At 38.8% G+C, this 22,653-nt stretch overlaps 1 protein-coding gene across 1 annotated transcript; it reads left to right on the top strand.

Moving 5' to 3' along the window:
* The first annotated feature begins 812 nt into the window (after window positions 1–812).
* LOC137282304 (cell division cycle protein 20 homolog) lies at window positions 813–22,370 on the top strand. Its single transcript, XM_067814045.1, has 11 exons — window positions 813–926; window positions 4,424–4,562; window positions 6,169–6,361; window positions 8,638–8,825; window positions 9,833–9,961; window positions 11,645–11,841; window positions 12,486–12,580; window positions 16,926–17,151; window positions 18,253–18,378; window positions 19,933–20,050; window positions 20,510–22,370. The coding sequence occupies exons 2-11, from the start codon at window positions 4,430–4,432 to the stop codon at window positions 20,695–20,697; spliced, it is 1,593 nt and encodes a 530-aa protein (XP_067670146.1). The 5' UTR covers window positions 813–926; window positions 4,424–4,429; the 3' UTR covers window positions 20,698–22,370.
* Window positions 22,371–22,653: the final 283 nt, after the last annotated feature.

Below are 22,653 nucleotides of genomic sequence, written 5' to 3' on the forward strand. Positions count from 1 at the left end.
AGGCCTTCAGCAACCCATGCTTGCCATAAAAGGTGACTATGCTTGTCGTAAGAGGCGACTAACGGGATCGGGTGGTCAGACTAGCTGACTTGGTTGACACATGTCATCGGTTCCCCATTGCGCAGATCGATGCTCATGTTGTTGATCACTGGATTGTCTGGTCCAGACTCGATTATTTACAGACCGTCGCCATATGGCTGGAATATTGCTAAGTGCGACGTAAAACTAAACTCACTCACTCACACTCACTCACAGTTTGATACTAAATCTTTAACGAGTTTAATAGAAATGATACTTCACGGAAGCGAGTTTAGTATTCCGTTTATTACTCGCCAACATAAATTGACAGAAACTGCCGCGAAATTCCCTACAGTGTGATCACTCGCAGCTTTCCGCGAGTCAAATTGCGACATCTGCATAAGCATTGTGACGTCACAACTTTGAACCATTTTGACGTCATAGGTCAAGCGGTATTACACTAGTGCAATATTGCCGTAAAGATATATACACTGCAGTATCTTCAACGGGCGTGTAATTCTTGATTTTCTGTTAGATTTTGGAGGGTGAAAGAATATGTAAGAAGTAAAAATGTTATAACAACCTATAAAGAATATAACGAGACATTGTGCTCGTCATTTGGAGTCAAAACGTCTGAGGCGGTGGCTTTTTAAACATTTTGGCCTGGAGTATTCATAAATGGTCTGTTCGTTGCATCCATGTAGCGAGTGCTACGTTTTAATAAGTGCAAATGGAATAGTTAACGTTGTTTAGTGGTCCCCTATTAAAAAAACAAAACAATTGTGATAGTTACCGCCCTTGGCGGAAATGTTAATTGGCAATCACGTGAAGTTCACATAGAGTGGCAAATTTGAACAGAGGCTGTTGTTATTTTGTCTTCAAGTGGGAAAACGGAGTGATTGTCACTTGTAAGAACTGTTAGTTATGATACATTTTGCACATTGTTGCATTTGAAGAGTGCCTTTCGGAGACAATTATCAGACTTTTTGGAACGGAACACCAAAATGCATGGACACCTGTTTGTTTTCATGCATACAGTGGTTTGTATTGCACAAACCTCACGTCCTTGGTAGAGCACTCGTTCACTGATGAACATCTACATACATATGCATGTTAATATGTAGATTGTTGTAAACGAGTGTTGTACGTAGGACGAATTATTTTTAGCACGACAAGCCCCTGCGTTTTCATGCTGAAACTTGGCATACGTTAACAGACAGGGTGGGGAAACCTATCTATCTGCCTTTAATTGGCCGTACTGCTTATTTTGCTGGATGGAGTTTCGCCCGTATCCCACTCATTTTACATAATAAATTGCTCCTTCACATGTGTAATATTCCAACTCTGACCTAAGTTCATTGATTGTTCTTTATACCTGTTCTAGTTTATTGAATGTATACAATGTGAGAGTAAGATACTGTTGTCAGTTTGTGATTTTGGTTTTTGATTGGGGGTGTGGGATGCAGGCAGAGCTCTTAGAATTTTGCTCTTACCATTTTGCTATAGGCCAACTGGACTATAGTTGGACTTATCTGTAATTATGTCACTGTCAATTTCCGCAGAAAATGGTTTTATTGAATCACAGAGATAAAAAGTTAATGGACCTCCTCAGCTTGAAAAAACAATGTTTTTCAACAAAATTGAAATTTATATGATATTCAGGAAAAGAAATTTCAGTAAGATCTAAATTTTTCATAGATTTTCCTTCTGTCAACTAAAACTGAATACTTATTACTTGTTAATGAAAATTGTCACAAATATTATAGACTTATATGTAATTAGCAATTTCCGAACTCCTTTGTTATGTCTTTAAAATTCTCAAAAAGGGTTTCCATGAAATTTAGGACATCTAAATTTGAAGCATATTAATGTCCTCATGTGGAATATCATAATTAGAGGCTGATATGCCTGTAGCAAAATTGGCAGAACAGCCTATCATATCCCATTTGGCTTATTATAGGCCGGTTGGTAGGTTTCCTCAACCTGACAGTGTTCTGTGGTGCTTCCAACACGTATAGGGTGCAACTATTCAATAGTTTCCATGTTACAGAAATATAATTCTGAGAGTTCATCTCATTACCCCATCCCAAATAATACTTATGAATTCATATATACTTGAATTATTAACAAGACCTAAGACAACAACTGCTAGAGGACTCACAAATATAACGAAAAAAATCTCCAAATTAAGTAGTGAGTGAGTGAGTTTTCGCCGCACTCAGCAGTATTCCAGCTATATGGCATTGGTCTGTGAATAATCAAGTCTGGACCAGACAGTCCAGTGATCAACAACATGAGCATCGATCTGCGCAATTGGGGACCGATGACATGTGTTGACCAAGTCAACCAGCCTGACCACCCGATCCCGTTAGTCGCCTCTTACGACAAGCACAGTCGCCTTTTATGGCAAGCATGAGTTGCTGAAGGCCTATTCTACCCCGGGACCTTCACGGGTCTCCAAATTAAGTACAGTATATAGGGTTGAACCACTTGTTGTTACCTCTAATACTTTGCGGAAGAAAGAATATGGGGGAACAAAAGGAACTCTTCATATAATCAAAAACATAATGATGGGTTCATCTTTACTTTTATTTTCCCATGATTTCCCACTGTATATCAGTTTTTCAAGTTGTAGCCACTTGACTCATACATATTTATAACTATAAGTATGCTGTATACCGATCTATATAAGATATAAAAATGTATCATACTTACAAAATATGAGTTAAAATACTGATGTACATATGAAAGATCACACACGAAACAGATGTATATTGGGGTCTGCAGCCTGTTCACTCTTTGATCTCAACATGTAAATTGTTTGTATGTTGTTAATCAGAATGTATGACTGACGACTTTTTAAAGAAATTTCACAGATGTTTCAAATGTACAGGCATTTCAAGGTTTTGCACAATATCTGTTTTGCATCATGTCCATCCCTCTGACGCTTCATGTCAATACCATCAATACACCTGTCTCTTCCTATCTAGGTATTTATCTCTTATATTGATAGGTATATGATCATTCTTATAAAAATGTAAGAGTCAGGTGCCTGTGGTGTTTTCTGACACAAAATATACAATTTGTCAGATACATGTTAGTGTCGGGATACTGCCAAGTGATGAATGGATTATAATTTTATTGTACTGATTGATGCCCTGACCACCAAACACCAGCCTCCCACAGGGCAGAGGACGGTGGGGTAGCCTGGTGGTTAAAGCATTTGCTCACAACACTGAAGACCCAGGTTTCATTAGTACAATGTGTGAAGCCAACTTGCGGTGTCCTCCATTGTAATGTTGCTGGAATATTGTTAAAAGCAGTGTAAAACTAACCTCGCTCACTTACTCACTGTATAAAAGGCGACTGTGCTTGTCGTAAGAGGCGACTAACGGGATCGGGTGGTCAGGCTGGTTGACTTGGTCAACACACGTCATCGATCCCCAATTGCACAGGTCGATGCTCATGTTTTTGATCACTGGATTGTCTGGTCCAGACTCAATTATTTACAGACTGCCGTCATATGGCTGGAATATTGCTGAGTGCAGCATAAAACTAAATTCTACCATGACTTCAGTAAATACTGGATTGTGATTGGTTAATCAAAGCCATACAGAGGTATATAATCAGGTTATATACCTCTGATTTTCCAACACGTTAAGTATTTGTTTAAAATCTGAATAACACGGTAATGGTAGAATGGAGATAAACGTATTGTGTTGGAAAATCTACGGTGTATAACAAAATTATAATAGCTCTAAATTTTGTATTTAAAACCTCACGCTACGCGTTCGGTTTTAAATCAAATTTAGAGCTATTATAATTTCATTGTATACCTCTGATTTCCCAACACAGTACGTTTATCTTCTAACTCACTCACTCACTCACTTACTCACTCCATAGGGGTGGCTGAAGTGTTCGCTTGTCATCTCGATGACCATAATATGTGGTTAGGGTGTCCACCCAGAGACAGAAAGGCTGATGAATTGTTCCCTGTTAGTGTCATAACAAACCAATTCATGTCAAAATACATATCAGATGATCAGATATTTGTGGTCACTTCAGTGATGTTGCTTGAATGTTGTTGGAGGCTGTGTTAAACCATACATACTCCCCCAACCTTAGACACTTTACCAAATGGTTGGTACATGCTCATGATTTGGAAGGAGTTCCTTTTGTTCCCCAAAACTCTAAACCCAACTCTGTGCCTAACTGTAAACCTAACCATAGCTTAAATTTAGGACTTTTTCTCATTATTTGGAATTCTCAAGTGATGACTTTTTGTTCAGAATTTTAGTATATACTAATTTATAAATATTATTTATATATATATACACTCTCTTGCTCCTTCAAGCCTTATTCACAACTGTCAAAGTGACTTGTGAAATGTGTTATCCTCCTCCAGTTCCTGATGTCCCATTTCAACTTTGAGAGCGTGCTGTCTGAGGTGACCAAGATGGACGGCCCAATGCCCAATGCTCCCATGATGAGGTGGCAGCGGAAGGCCCTTGAGAGTGGGCTTCGTGTTAATGTTCCTGATCAAGGTATGTAAGGTAGATTTGCATGGATCAGAGCTGTGTTTAATGTCTTGTTGCTAGCTAAAACTGTTGATAATAGGGCGCACTGTCCTATGGGTTAATGATTATTGATAGGAAAATCACATAACAGGGCTCAATTTACTGATTTGTTACATACACTGGTGCAGCCCAGAATTACAAAGTGCAACCTGTTCTTTAGTCTAACAGGGTTTGTGAAAGAGAACAATGACAATGGGATTATAAACCATTTTCTGAATTTAGAATGGGCCACAGCCCTTGTATCAATAGTAAACTTCAAAATTTTAACCCCCCTGCCTTTCATAATCCCTGGTCTAACTTAAGTTAGCATCTGGTGCTTGCCAATTTATGAGACATACATCAACAATAAATCTAACATTATAAGCTTAAATATGTCCGCTCATGTTTCGTCTAATTTACCTCTACGCAAGCTAGAGCGTATGGCACCAAAACATTGCTATTCACAGACACATCTCCTCTATGACAGCTGTTGCTAACAGGGATCAGATGCATCCGTGTGTTGCCATATTTTCATGGGTGCAACACCACTGAAAATATCTCCATGTGCACAACGCCACTGAAATATCTTAATGTGCACTGAAACCTCTGACGTTTTAGCACACTACTTCGAAACAGGAATTTGGCTTGTGCAATTAGGTTTCTATCTTAGGTTTTCCCTGGCGCTAATTACTGCAAATCTTAACATCTCATAAATCGAGCCCTGCATAATAATATCATACTTCATAACCTGTTGTGATGAAATACAATGTTTTACTGTAACATAATCAAGAAGATCCGGGTTAGAATTGGTCTTCAGTAACCCATGCTTACATAAGAGGCAACTAATGTGATCGTGTGGCTGGGCTTGAGGTCTTGGCGGACACACATCGTCATATCCCACTTGCGTAGATTGATGCTCACGCTGTTGATCATTAGATTGTGTGGTCCAGATTCAATTATTTACTGACAGCAGCCAGCTAGCTGGAATATTAATGAGTGCAGCTTAAAACCAAACTCACTCTAAGGATTCTGTGTGACAAAGTGTCAAGACATGGTGAAATGTGCTGACATGACTTAAAATTCTTTAAACTTGCTCATTCGCTCACTAAAGTAGTAAACTCCCGAGACATTCTAGTGGAAATCAATCTTAAGGTCATCAAGACCTGTGATGATCCTGGTTAGAATAGGCCTTCAGCAAACCATGCTTGCCATAAAAGGCGACTATGCTTGTCATAAGAGGCAACTAACAGGATTTGGAGGTTAGCCTCACTGACTTGGTTGGCATTTGTTGTTGGTTCCCAATTGCGCAGATCGATGCTCATGATGTTGATCACTGGATTGTCTGGTCCAGACTTGATTATATACAAACGACCACCATATAGCTGGAGTATTGCTGATTGCAGCATAAAACTAAACTCCCTAAGGTCAATAATTCGAAAAAAGTATTGATGTATTTATCGTCTGACTAGGTCTCAAGATTATGAATACTGCAATATATCATCATAGCTTTAACTGAAATACTGTTTGTAGCAGTGTTCAGCCCATCTTCCTCAAAATCCTGCAATTTTAACCAATCAGAATCTCCATATTGTAGCTCTACTGTCACCATGGAAACAGAGACTGTCTAGAACTCCAGGGAAGACGCCCAAGACCCCAAGCAGTGGGAAAATGACCCCTTTCACAACCCTCACCCCTGGGAAGACACCTGGCAAATCCAGCACCACCCTCACATCAAAGACACCAAACAAGAAGACACCAAAGACGCCAAAACATGGAGTGCAAGACAGGTGAAGACAATACTGCCTTAGAATACAGTGATCAGAAAATGACAAGGCCTTTAGCTGGGGGTGAAACAGTATACCAAGGTATTAGTAGAACCGTGGTATTTTGCCTTCAGTTCTGCATACCATAAAGCAATCCAAAAACATGGTATTTTAGGTTTTCATGCCATCTTTTTATTAACATTTTATAACCTTTCCAAAAATGTCTAGAAGTCAAATCATTTTGTCAAAATTTATGCCTTTCTTTGCAAAAAAATTTTGGACAATCCAGTGATCAGCATCATGAGGATCAATATGCTGTCAAGATAAGATGACGTGTATCAGTCAAGTCTGCAAGTCTCACAACCCGATCCGGTCAATCGCCTCTTGCAACAAGCTTTAGGGGTAGGGTAGCACAGTGAATGAAGTATTCGCCTGTCATGCCATGGTAAGAGCGTAACAGGTTCCAAGCTCACAGGATTGTTTCTATGTTTGTCATCAGCATCTGAATTTCACGTCAGTCCTTAGATTCGAAGCCGACTGAAAACCACTCAGACTCAATGCTTTGGTTTTCTGCAGAGCCTTACGTCTGACAACTTATTCTTACCCAGTGACGATGTAATTTTCAGAAATTATCATTCAGTCATTTCTGGTTTTTAACCCCCCCGTCATGTAGTCTCAAAATGGAGGGGTGGGCTTCGTTCCCAGAGTACAACTCGAAAACCATTTCATATCTTTCAACAAATCGTGGCAGATATATCAGACACATCTTGAAATTGTGACTTTGCTGGTTACAGATATATGGCATTTATAATTTTCATGAATTCCATGGAAACAATTCAAACTTAGTCTAAATAAGCAATGAGTAACTCTCAGATTATTTGTCCTTTCAAACATGTGGGGGCCAGGGGGATATGTCATCTTCTGATGACTCTTGTTATCTCAGTCAGAAGCTGTTGTTTGTTTGCTGGTAAGTGCTAATATTGTAGCTAAAATATAGGGTTTACATTTGGACTGGGTCTTTTGGGTGTGTAGCTTTTCGGGATTAAGGGCACTTCCTCCAAGGGGTGGACAAGGCATTATCAGAACATTGTTCTAAGGGGTGATATGAACAGCAAACTTATCTTTACACTCAACTTTGAAAGATAAGCAGAGAAAGATATACAGTATGATCAGGATTACAGAATCTGATATTCCTATTGGCCTGACAATAAGGGATAACTGTTGAGCAATCTATAGGATAACTTCATTATCTCAGACATAGGATAACACCATTATCAAACAAGGATCACATCACTAGCCCAGCAACAGAGGTGTGACGATACAGAAAATTTACGATATGATACACATCACAATATTTGTGAATGATTCAATTCAATGCACTTCACCATATGTTGTTTTTAGTTATTTTCTTTAAAAACGTTTATTTTTATATCAAGTAACAGTGTAAATTTCCGCATAAACATCAATTTCTAGTGAAAATTAACAATTTCAAGGTCACCAATACAAAAAATGTATCACTATATTTATCATCTGATAAAGTATCACGATTATCAGTACTTTGATATGTCATCACAGCTCTACCCAGCAATTGGAGAATGTCTTTCACCTAGTATTAGGATAACGCCACACCACATACTTTTGCTGTGACTTATGAAAATGGGGGCCCCCATCTATAGATGGTATGGTTCCGTGATGGTAATATGAGGATAATGTAAAGTATTGACATGGTATAGTGTGCTGTACGTTTAGATAATTACTTCACACACTTCACAGCCTGGAATGAATCAGTGGTCGTGTGGACAGTGGTCATGACTGATGGGTGAAATTACAGACGTATATTACTTCTCTTTATGCACGATAGGTGTTTTTGTGCATCACTTTTGGCGCAGTAACTTGTGGTTTCTGCTTCTTTTTTGTGAGAGGCATAAAACTGTGACACCATTAGCCCAGTATTAGGATACCATTAGCCCAGTAATAGGATAACACCATTAGCCCAGCAGTTGGAAAGAACAGCTAGCCAAGTAATGGGATAACACCATTAGCCCAGCAATTGTGGAATGCCGTCAGCAGTCACATTGCACCATCATATGATGTGTCACATATGACTTCGTTACCATGTGCTCTTCAGGATGCTGGGGTACTCTAGAGGTTAAAGCATTCATTAATCACGCCGAAGACCTGGGTTCAATTCCCCACATGGGTACAATGTGTCAAGCCCATTTGTGGTGTCCCCCACAGTGATATTGCTGGAATATTGGAAGATGTGGCATAAAACTAAACTCACTCACTGTGCTCATCAGATTCATCCCCAACCGCTCCACCACCGACATGGACATGGGCCACTACGCTGTGATGAACAGCGAGAATGACGGCGACCCGACAGAGAACACCTACAAACAACAACTCAATGACACCCTGGCTGGAGGACGCAGACCAAAGGAGTGCAACATTCTCTCTTACACCAACAAGGCTCCTCAGGCCAAGGAAGGTAGGAAAACACAGAGTGCAACATGCTACTGCCTTTCATGTGATTCACACACTATGAGTTGTTCACAAAAACCCATGGGCCCTTAGGGACCAGTGAACAACGTATTTATCATACCGAACGCCTCAATGTTAATTATGAAGTGTAGCGGATCATAAATTTCAGCCAACCTGTGTGAATCAAACAATTGTAATGTTGCATCTTGCTGTTTATCCCGCACGTATTGCCTAAGTAAAGAGGCTGCAGTAATATTTACAAGGATCACATTTAAACGTTTTGTCAAAATTTATATATTGCAATGTGAGGTAAGATTTTGCTATCGCTAGATTTTGCAGATGACACAAGAAATCAGAGTTATCTCCCTTTGATTTGCATTCACAAAGCGTCAGTGATTTCTGTGCATCATGCATGCGTCAATGCTTTTCAAGATAAGAAGTACTGCCATGTGTCAACCAAGTCTGTAAGCCTCACCACCCAATTCGGTTGGTCGCCTCTTAGAAGCTATTGGGGGGTAGGGTAGCATAGTGGTTTAAGTATTCACCTGTCATGCCGAAGACCCGATACCTTACATGGCTAGAATGTGTGATGTCAATTTCTGGTTTCCCATACCGTGATATTGCTTGAACAAGTAAAAGCGAAACTTAATCATGTTTACTTGTATACTCACTCTTTCACACAAGAAAGTCCCTTGTTCTGTCCTTCTCCAAGTCGCCCAGACAAGGACAGCCTAGTGGTTAAAGTGTTTGCTTGTCACACAGAAAACTTGGGTTTGATTCCTCACGTGGGTACAATGCGTGAAGCCCATTTCTGGTGTCCACAGCTGTGATATTGCTGAAATATAGCTAAGAGCAGCAACATGCATGCACATCATAGTGTAAGGCCAAAAATATTTCAGTGTGTCATAGAATTGTTAAATAATTGTATAATAGTAATAATGAAACCCATCTTGCCTATCTTGACCATGCTCATCTTTGTGTGCTGTACTATACCACTGTCTCCTCTATTGCCAGGTCATATGAACAGTCTTTCTGTCCTGTACAGCACCAACAAGCGTCTACAAGCTCGATCCATGGCTACCAGATATATTGCTAAAGAACCCGAGCGAATCCTCGACGCTCCAGACATGATGGATGATTATTGTGAGTAGTCAGTGTGGTCAGTGATAATAATCATAATAAAAAACTATGACCCATGAGGGTCCGGGTTAGAATTGATGTTCAGCAACCCATGCTTGCCATGAAAGGCGACTATGCTTGTCATAAGAGGCAACAAACGGGATCGGGTGGTCTGGTCCGAACTCGATTACTTACAGACCGCCGCGATATAGCTGGAATATTGCTGAGTGTGTCGTAAAACTAAACTCGCTCATAAACTACTGGTCATCATATCTTGGACAGACCTGTGACCACATTTGACTGATTATTGTGATCATGCAGTGCATTTGATATAAGGGTGACAGAAATTTACAAAAAATATCAATCTGTATGATAAGGTGAATGAGTTGCACTAACCCATCCCAGATTCTCAGTTTCACCATGACACGTGAAGGTCTCGGGGTAGAATAGGCCTTCAGCAACACATGCTTGCCATAAAAGGCGACAATGCATGTCGTAAAAGGCAACTAACGGGATCAGGTGGTCAGACTTACTGACTTGGTTGACATATGTCATCGGTTCCCAAATGCGCAGATTGATGCTCATGTTGTTGATCACTGGATTGTCTGGTCCAGACTCGATTACTTACAGACCACTGCCATATAGCTGGAATATTGCTGAGTGTGGGGTAAAACTAAACTCACTCACTCTAGTGTTGGGACTCGCAAACCAGATCTATCTATTTTTCGGAGGACTTGTGGTGAATGGTTATCGATGGTATTCAAATTGATACAATTTTTAATGTAATCACCAATTTTACCAATTTCCCCAGTTTTTCTAAACAATGAAATTGGTTACAATTTAAATGTTTGACAGTATATCTATTAATCAACAGATATATTCAAAGTAGTTGTGTTTAAAAACAGGTTGAAGTAATATCTACCATAGTGATGAATACAAAACCATGGATACAATGTGCAGAGCTTTCCACTGTTGAACATGTGTTTGTTCACGAATATTCATCAAATTTAATCGTTAGTTTACTTCATACTAAAGCAGCAAAATTCCAGTTGGTCAGTAATGTTCTTAACCTTCAATAATTATTAATCCTCCTTTCCCAAGTACATAGCTCAAGATGTCAATCATTGGATTGTCTGACTCTGTTACTTACACTCTGCCACATTGCATGAATTTTGCTGAGTGCAGCATTAAACAACAAGGAGCTGACAATGAGAAATACTCTTCTCAGGAAAATATCCCGGGATTTTTGTCCAGAGATTTTAACGTCAAACTACGCCAATACGATTCCACTAGCAATCTGACGAACTTTTAATAAAATGTATTAAAATTTGGATATATAGACAAAAACACATATTTTCAATGATGAAATACATTTTCAGACTTCATGTATCTTCCATTCATCATATTTAATGGCATATTTGAACTGGAATGATTGCAAGGAACAAATGCAATTGTAGTGAAGCTGATTTCAGTACATTTGCAATTTGACACATTTAGTTCTGGCAGAAATAATTTAACCACGTGACCATAATATCATTCATTTTTTTTTCTCAGAATCCATCATGATTTTGTTTATTTAGTTGACTACTAATTTTGTGGTCAAACTACTAATTTTGAATGTTGGAACTACCATTTGCAACACTTTGGTGTTGGCATCTCTGTATTTTTAAACATCATCCCCCCCAAATTAATCGTTTTTGCTTTCAGACTTGAACTTACTGGACTGGTCTAACACCAACCTCCTGGCCGTGTGTCTTGGCAGCGCCCTCTACCTGTGGAATGCTACCAACAGTTCCATTGCTCACCTGTTCCGACTGTCCACGCCTGACCTGTACATCTCTAGCGTTGGCTGGATAAAGGAAGGCAATGTGCTGGCTGTCGGCATCAACAACGGCGCAGTGCAGGTACGTGGATGAAAAGGCAGTGATGGAAATGGTGCTTGATTTGCATGACGTGTTGTATCACCGCTCAAAATATACTTGTTTTGGCTGATATTTTTTTAGTTTTATATTCCATTTATATGTTGAAAGAGCATGGGTAAAATATTTCACAATGTCCATAGCAGTATATCTAAAGTAATTCAAACACACAAGTAGAGGAACAGTTTATGGATAGACACAGTTATAAATCATATGATTATCTACACCAAAGCATCATATCCAATAAAGAAGTTGTCTATAACCATAGCAGCTTCTAAATACTTCTTAAGGGAGAAATACACAAGAAGTGCTCACTATGGTTCTTGTCATGGAAAATGTGATATATTTGATCATATGAAATGATTCCAAATCTATTTTTTGCAAAGTTAAAAAAATAATATCCAACATGATTCGATATGACGTGCCAAACAAGTTGTGTTAGTCCCAACTGCATAGATCATTACTCATGTCAATCACTGGATTGGTTGGTGACTGACGCATGTAGCTGTAATATTGCTGGGTGTGGTGTTAAGCAAAGTAACGAAACACAAAATGTGGCCATCATATGTTGCTGCAGACAAATTCTAACCTGAACTGCCAGATCTGTGAAGTAAAGCTACCTGTTTCAGCTGTGGGACACCACCAAGGAGAAGCTGATAAGGACAATGGGTGGCCATGCAGCCAGAGTTGGTGCCCTCAGCTGGAACTCCTACATCCTCTCCAGGTCAGTGCCAAAACAGACATGTGTACAGTTAGCGGTGTCTGCTTGTTACTATTAAAAATTTGCTGTGACAAGAGGTATAAGAAATCCCATCAGAACCATTAAAATGTAACACAGAGAAGTCTAAAATATTTAGTAATGAGTATTGAGCAAAGACCAAGATACAATGATTCCCAATAGAGGTTTCTAGAACAATGCAGCCGAGTCAGTTCTAAAGTAATGGGTCTCAAATATGATACCAACTCATCAAAGTCTTGGTTTGAGAGTGAGAAACAGTTATGCTGAATCAGCGACCTTTCTTGAATGTAGGTTCAGCGTTGGCGAAGAGGCAGACAGATGTACGTAGGCCGAATGATGACACAACTCCAGTAAATCTTTGTGTGTGTATCGTCAACACAATAACCAGCCTTATATATACACAGTCACTGGTTTTTGAGCTTTCCAGCGAAGTATGGGACCTTCGCAATCGGCTTGTGTTTTCACACCAAAGGGAGGCAACTCTAAAGGTGTTGCTGAAACACGAAATACGAAATGTGACCCATAATAACTATCACTCAAACTGTAAACATTGTAACAATTTCTCACTTAAAGATCACATGCAACCAAAAAATCAAACATAATTAAAACACATTTATCACTTATTCATGACGTATAATATACACTGCTTCTTTTAAAAAAACAAATAAACAAAATTATAAGCGTACAATCGCGATTCAAAAGTGCAATATTTTGTACTTGGGCTTACTTTCCCCGAAACGAAGCCCACGGGAGACCGAACCCAGTCATAGCTTGTGGATGTGCACTCAAGTGTAACGACGGCCTCTGATTGGCTGTTTCATTTGCTGATATGCTGAGGGTTCATTGTGTGTACAGAAAGGTGATCTGTTTGATGGGCATTTTAGAAGTATGGTCAGTCACATGAAAGTAAGATTCTTTATGGATAACAACTTCTTTTCGTGTACTTGATGCGTCGTTTCAGTATGGATTCATATACTGTTGTCAAACAAAATCATACACACTATAAGAAGTTGTTATCCATGAAGAATGTATATAGAGATGCTGGATTTTGAAAATACATGTTCTCTGAATTTCCGCTCGATCCAATAAAAAATCATGTCAGTAAAGATGGTAAACTACTGCGTGGCTGGAATCTGTCATTCGTCCAAGTACAAAGGAGGACTTGAAACTGACAAGAGTTTGCACCAGTTTCCGTCAGATCCAGTTACATAATGTGGCAGAGACGGGGCTCGGGTGCACGAGTCGTAAATGAACTCATTTTCTTTATGTCGTATAGTCTGATAGGTGTTAAGCTCAAATTGCACGTGGTCAATGATTGAAGCTGTGTACTGCATGTTGTCATTAGCAGACAGGCAGGCAGACATATAGGTGTGAATAAACTAGACAATGAGCTTTCTCTGTGACAGAGACTGCTTACCACAATCAACAAGTTTTTTTTACGTAACGAGTAGATTATTTACTTGTTTGTGTACACAACCGAGATTAGACTACTGCTCACGACCTCAGATGCTGGGCATGCATACTGTTTCAAGCTCCGTGAACCTATTCACTGCGCATGCGTTATGGACGCAGCGCAGCACATCTGTTGAAACCAGTTTTCCCCCCAGCGCTGGGGGGAATTTAGTGAAACGTTTGAACTCCGATTTCGCGGGCTTTTTTTTCATCGCGTTTTTTTCAACTTTATAGGTTGAATTGGCATTTTATATTATTTGTTTCGGTAAGTGCATACCTAAAGGTACCAGAATCTGCAAAGTTGTATTTTACGTTGCATGTGACCTTTAAAGATCACATGTACTATAGTAGGGTACAAATACAAAATCACTTGCTGACATCGCTATAAATGAAACCCCGCCATTAAAACTACTTCTTTCGACCTTTAATTAACTTAACGTTTTTGTCAACAGTGCTCAATTCTCAGCCGCAAATGAAATTTCAACCAATCAGAGCGGCGTGTCTCCATGTTGTAATTGAAGGTATAGAAATGAGGGTCTGTGCAGTATTCATATTCATTTCAGGGGTTAAACTATTTTGTTTGCAGGTTTGTACAAACATGAAATCGCAAAAGCTGTTGAGAAAAATTAAAGCTATATGTTCTCACAATCTACTATCATTTAGTTTTGTCTCCTGCTTTGCCTAGTTTTTGAGTTACAACCCTTGTTTTCACAGACGATTCTGTCAAAATCACTTGGTGTCGCTAGGTTGTAATCTGTGTTAGGTGGTATAAATCTACACATTATTTGTCATCATTCACTTGATGCTCAGTTAATGAATTTATAACAGGTATAATTAGTGGTAACGCCACTTAGATTACCCGACAAAGACCCCCATTTGGCATTTCCTTTGGTGGAGGTCAATATAATATTGCTTGCAATATAAATGTCACTTCAACCCCCACCTTGCTTCCTTGGAAGAAGTTCCTATGTTAAAAGTTGTGTCATGCAAAATCCTTTTGCCCATGATTCAAATGCATATTTAACTACAAGTAAAAAGTAGTTTTGATTTCTAACTTAATGAGAACAAATCATAATCTCAAGACTTTAACCCGTGACTTCACGATTTTCCAAAATGGTGGCGCCCTGTCTGAAGATGAATGCTATTTAAGTTTGTTTTCACCGACTTACAAAATCAAAATTACTTTTCACTGGTAGTAAAATATGTATTTTATTGATGGACATTAGGATTTTACATGACATTGCTTATAACATAACAATTTCACTCTTGGAAGTGGTCAACATAAGGGGTCAATATAATATTACTTACGATAATATTGTCACTTCGACCACAACCTCATTTCCAAGGAAGAAAGCATTATATCCATGCAAAATCCTTTTGGTCAGCAATGTGTAGTAAGCAGTCTTGATTTTATAAACTTGATGAAACTTGAACTCCATTGTTTATCCTGGAAGCATGGTAGGGGGCGAACCATCCGATTTGGTATAGAACAGGCTTCCACAACGCTCACTTTGCACACACTAACAACCAATTTAAGCACAAACTACAGGGTCTGGTGGAAATCTGTGCATAGTGACACCATCACCCGATCCCAAGGAACAATTGACGGCAACACAACAATTCGGCATGTCTTTGGTGACGTCGATAAATCAGCAAAATAACGAGCTTCCTACACATTTTCTATACATTTAACTGAAAATCTTTCCTTCTATGACGTCACTGTAGGGCTCTGGCGACAAAGTTGTGTATCCTGTCTGTGGTTTCGTTTGCGGGCGAGAGAGAAGCAGACGGCTTTTTAGCAACTTTTGGGTGCTTGGCATTAATTGACCACAATTTTTTTTAAAAAAACAATGGTGTTCCGTTTATGACTAACCATAAGTCTTTCATATGCAGTGATAAAAAGAGTACCAAAAATTGAGTTTAGTTGTTCTTTAATCAATAACAATACAAATTACAGAAAATGCACCCTTGTAACATGCTAGACAATTTTTCTTGGACAGTTTCCACTTTTGCTGTCATATACTCCCATCAGTTGGATCAGTTTAAGAATCAATTGGGCCCAGGTTTTCTTCATCCATCTTGGGGGTCATCCTGGCTTGCAACCTGGCCAACATTTAAACTGATTTACATTTAGATGTGTTTTGTCACTACATGAACCAATTTTGGGCCATTTATTACATACAAAATTTATTACATGTTTTAGCCATTTTCTGCACTTGCTTACCACTAAGTGGATTCTGGGCCAGTATTAGTGCCATTCAGACAATACTTAATGTGCTAGGTTGAGTATCCTCTTCCTCATCCAGTCAGACAGTCGATCATCTGTGGGTAGGTCACTACTCATTCTGTGAATGAACTGTGATGGTCCAACTTAGAATTGTTCCAGTGTTTGTGTTAACACAGAAACCTGTGTTTTTCACACACAAAAAAGTAATAAAAATGTGTCCTGGACACAGATTCTATTTAATTTTAAAAAGTACCTTAAAACAGCAACATATAAAAAAATAATAAATTTTGAAGCAATTCAGGATTGTAATGAAAACTTCATGCACAAAAAAATTGGACTGCATATTTATGATTCAGTTACCGCATGCACTCATGCAAAACCTACTGCGAACACTGATTGGTATTTGACCATCCATGCATGTTGTGAGAGGTGAGTAGCATGGACTGACGTAGTGCATGTCAGTGGATCCCCAAAATCTATAGATGCTTATGATACTAATCAGTGGATTGTCTCTTTCAGACTCAATTATTTACGCACCATCATAAACCTAGACTATTGCTCAGTGTTGCATTAAACAGAAAGCAATCTTTCCACAATCATTCTATAAGCCTTCATGTATGTGCCAAAAATATTTGTATGCGCTGGTTGCAGCGGGAGCCGAACAGGTGCCATTCATCATCATGACGTCCGTGCGGCCGAACATATGGTGGGATCCCTAAACAACCATAGCCAGGAGGTGTGCGGACTCAAGTGGTCAAATGATGGTCGATATTTGGCCAGTGGCGGCAATGACAACCTCCTTAACATCTGGGACACAACCCTAGGCACTGATGTCAGTCCCCTTCATGTCCTTACAGACCACCAAGCTGCTGTCAAGGTGAGTCTTTATCTACCATCAAGCTGCTGTCAAAGTGAGTCTTTACAACCACCAAGCTGCTGTCAAGGTGAGTCTTTGCCCATCACCAAGCTGCTGTCAAGGTGAGTCTTTCCACACCAGCAAGCTGCTGTCAAGGTGGTTTTCTTCCTCAGTACCAAGCTGCTGTCAAGGTGAGTGTTTACCTACCACCAAACATTGTTTGCATATCAAGACGTTTGACTTTGACTGAAATTGGCGTTGCCGTTCTTCTCCTGGAGCAAAATTATAAATTTAAACTAGCTAACATATTCCTAAAGAGTATTTTGCTTTCTTGTTGATCACGACATCACACTCAAATTGCTTCAGGCCCGGCCCAGATTGCACATGTCATTATCTCAGATGCTCAAATATTTCTTTCAGATTGTGTGTTGTATGTTGAGGAGGTTGGATACAAGGTTTCAAAATGTCAAGAAATTGCTAAATTTGGTATCATTTTGTACATAAATGTGTTCTGGATCTAGTTATGTTAAAAAAATACCAAGTCATCACAGCATTTGTTGCACCACCTGTAAAAAGTAATGTGTCAATAAAAGTTCTCTTAAAAGTAAATTGTTATCATTCAATGTGTTTGGGGTTTTTTTTGTAAAGATATTTCAGTCTTGATATGAAATAAAGCAGGAAAATCAATTTTCAAGGCAATATGTAGGATTTGAGACAGTACTAAACTTGTAAAAAGCAGGAATTTGAAGAAAATATGGATTCATCAATGAAAAAGAATTACATAATAAACTACACAACAAGATTTTTTAAATAAAAGAATATTTATATAGTAAATTCACTCTAGATTCACATTCAAATATACCTGAGGGTATCAACATTATCGCCAATCAAACAGCATACCCAAATTAAAATTGATAGGGGGGGATAACTCTTGGTTGGGTTTACCTCGGTATAAATACTTGTGTGGCCAAAATATGAAGTAAGGTTAGAAGCAATATGAAGGGAAATAATTGTGTAACATAAAAACTAACAGATACACGCTTCTACTGTCACATCCCATGGCATACGGTATGCACACAAAGGTATCCAGCCTTTTTAACAGATCCCTTTTTCTATCCGCAGGCTCTGGCATGGTGTCCATGGCAACCTCATCTCCTGGCCAGTGGTGGAGGGACGGCTGACCGCCATATCAGATTCTGGAATGTGACAACAGGTGCTTGTCTGGCATCCACAGACACAAACTCTCAGGTCAGTCTACTCTGGCAAGTCTACTGCTGCGTCAAGGTGGTATACCAAGATTATCTGCAAAATTTTTAGTATCCAATCTCCCGCTTTCCTACCATTGCACTCTTGTGATAATAGGGGTCAGTGTGGCGTTTCCTCATCTGTATATTTCAACTGCAGTAGACAGACAGAAAGACATTTTATTCAGTATATCAGGCCATGCCCACTTTACAAAACAATCTTACATTTTGTCTGATGCTGGTAAACCAGCAGCAGTCATACATTACACTACAGTGGACCCATCAAGGTCCAGGGTTGAATAGGCCTTCAGCATCCCATGCTTGCCGTAAAAGATGATTATGCTTTTCGTAAGAAGCGACTAATGGGATCGGGTTGTCAGGCTGGCTGACTTAGTTGCCACATGTCATCGTTTCCCAATTGCACAGATGGGTGCTTGTTGGTCACTTGATTGTCTGGTCCAGACTTGATTATCTACAGACTGCTGCCATATAGCTGGAATATTGCTGAGTAAAACTAAACTCACTCACTCACTAACTTTATACTTCTTATCCAAACTGGAAGTTCTTATTCCCCTGCTTTTTTAAAAAGTATATTTGCTTAGAAAGCAAAAACTGCGCAGCTGCTCTAAACTATTCAATAAAATAAGTTGCACAGTTATTGGTGGTATTAAACATGCTGGACAGCATTGGTTCCGTGTGCAGTGCTGTTCCTGAGACCAGATAGAAATGTTGATTTAGCGCAAGCTAGGTAGAGATGCCAACCCATGTTATTTTCTCTAAAAGCATACAATTTTTTTTTTAAAATACATTAAATGAAATTATCAAATGGCATACATACCATACACAATAATTTCAACCACGTTTTGTTCAATATGAAGCTATATATGGATATATAAGACTGTTTTAGGGGAGTACTGTCTTAATAACAAGTCCTCATATATAATTTTTCCTTATCCTGACTCATGCTTTATTGCTTATCTCTCCTTCCTTCCGAACAGTCAGTGAAAACTTGAGTCCCTTCCAGTTCCCTAGATGCGAACATACAATCACTCTCCTTGCGCCACCATTTTCCTGCCCAAAGTGCCGACATGGCCATACACATGCTATACCTCACTCTTGGTAAGAGGCGACTAACAGGATCGGGTGATCAGGCTCGCTGGCTTGGTTGAAACATGTCATCAGTTCCCATTTTTGCAGATCGATGCTCATACTGTTGATCCCTGGATCGTCTGATCCAGGTTCGATTATTTCCCGACCGCCGCCATATAACTGGAATATTGCTGAATGCGACGTAAAAGTAAACTCACTCACTGTTGTCAGGGCAGTGAGGTAGCAGTATGGTTAAATGTCGTCACATTGCAGACCCGGATTCGATTCCCTGCATGGGTACAATGCATGAATCCCTTTTCTGGTGTGACCCACCTCGATATTGCTGGAATATTGCTAAAAGCAGCTTAGAATCATGCTTGCTCGCTTGCTCACTCACTCACTCATTCACTCACTCAATCCCTCGCTCACTGGCTCACTCATTCACTCGCTGACTCTCTTCTGTCATCAGGTGTGCTCCATGCTGTGGTCCAAGGAATACAAGGAACTGATCTCTGGTCACGGGTACTCACAGAACCAACTGTCCATTTGGAAGTATCCTAACATGGACAAACTGGTGGATCTCACAGGTACATTGACTTTACATGGAATGTTGCTGAAATATGAAGTAGGAAGAAAGAACGAATAAATATTTGAAAAAGGTGACAGATGATACAGATAAGACAGACCAATTTTATTTCTCGTATTAAGGATCTGCCAGTCATATTTTTCCAAGAATAAGAAAAAAAAATCAAAATTATTTCCCCATTCAAAAATTAAATCCAGGTATTGTATTGGCCAAAACTGTAAGCTATCACGAAATATTTAAAAAATTATATGTTTGCCCCTATACTCTTCCTAAATTGCCAAAAGTAAAATATTTAGTATTTAGAATGAATATTACTTTAGTTATATTCTTTTTCAAATAAATTCCCTACTGCCTTTAAGTTTTCTGAGGACAAAAGTCCAAACAAGAAATACAACTTATCTGGCCTAACAGAATATATAAATAGATGCAACGATCACCAACTTGAAGTTGTCGGTTTCAGGTCATTCTGCTCGTGTGTTGTGTTTGACGATGTCCCCAGACAGTCAAGTGGTGGCTAGTGCTGCTGCCGATGAAACAATCCGTATATGGAAGTGCTTCGCGTCTGACAAACAACGGAAAAGTTCTGTGTCAAAAGTTCCAACCAAAGACAGCTCGAGTCTGAGCATTTTGCGGTCAGGGATAAGGTGAATCGCTTCACGTGCCCAGTTGGATTCTTTTCATATGGTACTAGTAGAATCAACAAAAGGAAATTTGCTTTAAATCATCGATTCATGATTTTTATTTTTCAAAGATTCATAACAGGATGGTCGTCCATTGTCATGCTTTGGGATTACTTATTATTTGGTATAGCCTTGTAAAGGTGTTCGCTCTTCATGAAGACCCAATTTTATTCCTTTCTTCTGCTGACCTACCCCATGGCATGGCTGGATTTATGCTACCTGTGGCATCAAAACTCACTCACCAACTCATCTGCACAAATGAGGCCAAATTATAGAACTGGTTGTAAATATAGGAGCACAGATATTATACAAATAGTGCTCCACTAGTCTTCACCATTAAAATGACCTGTAATTTTGCATTTCAAACTTTAAAAGGCTTTACACTGGAATCAACCTTGAAATTCTTTATGTTTGATACAATGTCTTAAAATGACTTAAGTTTTCACAAGATGTCTTTATAGGCCTTATATTCGAACAGGCTTCTATAATTTAGGAAATTCAAACCTGCTTTAAAAAAACTTAATGTTGAATCAACCCCAAAAAGCCTTTGGTTTGATACCATGTCTTAAAATGACTTAAATTTGACAAGATGTCTTTTAGGGCCTTAAAGGTGAATGAGTTTCCATAATTTAGGAATAGTGTAATAGGTTTGAAAAGGACTTATATTTTAATCTACCTCAAAAAGACCAGTCCTGTATTTTGCAACCATAATGTACTTGCGTCTTGCATATATATTGCTCAAATGATGTTAAAGATCATCTTCTTTCATATCACTCGAGTCATGACACTACAAACAGTGATATTAAATGATTAGTTGGTCCTTAACGTCTTTTGAGTATTATTTCACAGTCAGTTTTGCTTTCTTTGTGTATTGATGTCGAGCTTGCTCGAAGCGCCCAGACAATCTGATTATAATTAACCTGGATAACCCAACCTGTCTGGAAAGCACTAGAAATGAATGGTTACGTATCCCATTGGGTACCCTTTTTTTGCTGGTTGAGCCGTATTGAAATAAAGATCAACTTTTGTGTTTGTGTAACTGCATATGCTAGCAAAATTTGCAAAGCTTGTCTTTTACAAGATATGTTTGATCTGTTTTGGGTCACAGGTTTTGAATTTCGAAAAAGTGCAATTTTCAAGTCTCATTTTATGGATCTGATTTTTACAGTTTGCCTCAACTAATGAAATGTTTAAACAGCTGTGATTCTGATGAAAATTCAAGTGGAGTGTGTATAGTCTTTACACTGAGCATATATTTCACTTGGAGTGACTGAAAATTCTACAAGTGCACCAGTCTAGTATACCAAAGATCGTCAAGTCATGTCCAAGTCATTTTATTCCCATTGATTTCATTAAATTTCATTTTCCTGTGATCTCATCTTCATGTCCAGTCCTTCCATTCATCATTTATACAAGTATCTTTTGTCCATGTTATATATTTATAGTTTCAATTTCAGCATGTGCTTCACATTTTTGCTCAATATTCATTATATTCATCTTGTCACATTTCAGGGGTTGTTCATTGCTGTGAGTGATTGTGATAAACAAGCTTTTATTTAACTTATGGTTTACAAATAACTGAATTATGTAACAAACAAATGACATATTTCAAACATACAATAAAAATGATACTTTTTAAAAGAGTTCCTGTCGTGCTCATTCATTACGCTGTCCACCATGTTTCTGAAGAAATTTGTAGGGTTGCAACGATTCACTCAGACCTCAATTCGATTTTCGATATTGTTGCAGCCTTAGAAATCTGTATTGCTGTTTGACAATTGTGTGCAGTTTTCAGGGTGAACAAGTTTCTTACTGACAATGGCACTACTCTGATCATATATTTTCCAAGTAAATTTTAGTTTATGGTTTGTCGGTCATTGGCGATTTACCAATAATTTTGCCTGGGATAGGATTTTGTAGTTAG

The sequence above is a fragment of the Haliotis asinina genome, chromosome 4 (assembly GCF_037392515.1).
Source record: "Haliotis asinina isolate JCU_RB_2024 chromosome 4, JCU_Hal_asi_v2, whole genome shotgun sequence".
Lineage (NCBI taxonomy): Eukaryota > Metazoa > Mollusca > Gastropoda > Lepetellida > Haliotidae > Haliotis > Haliotis asinina.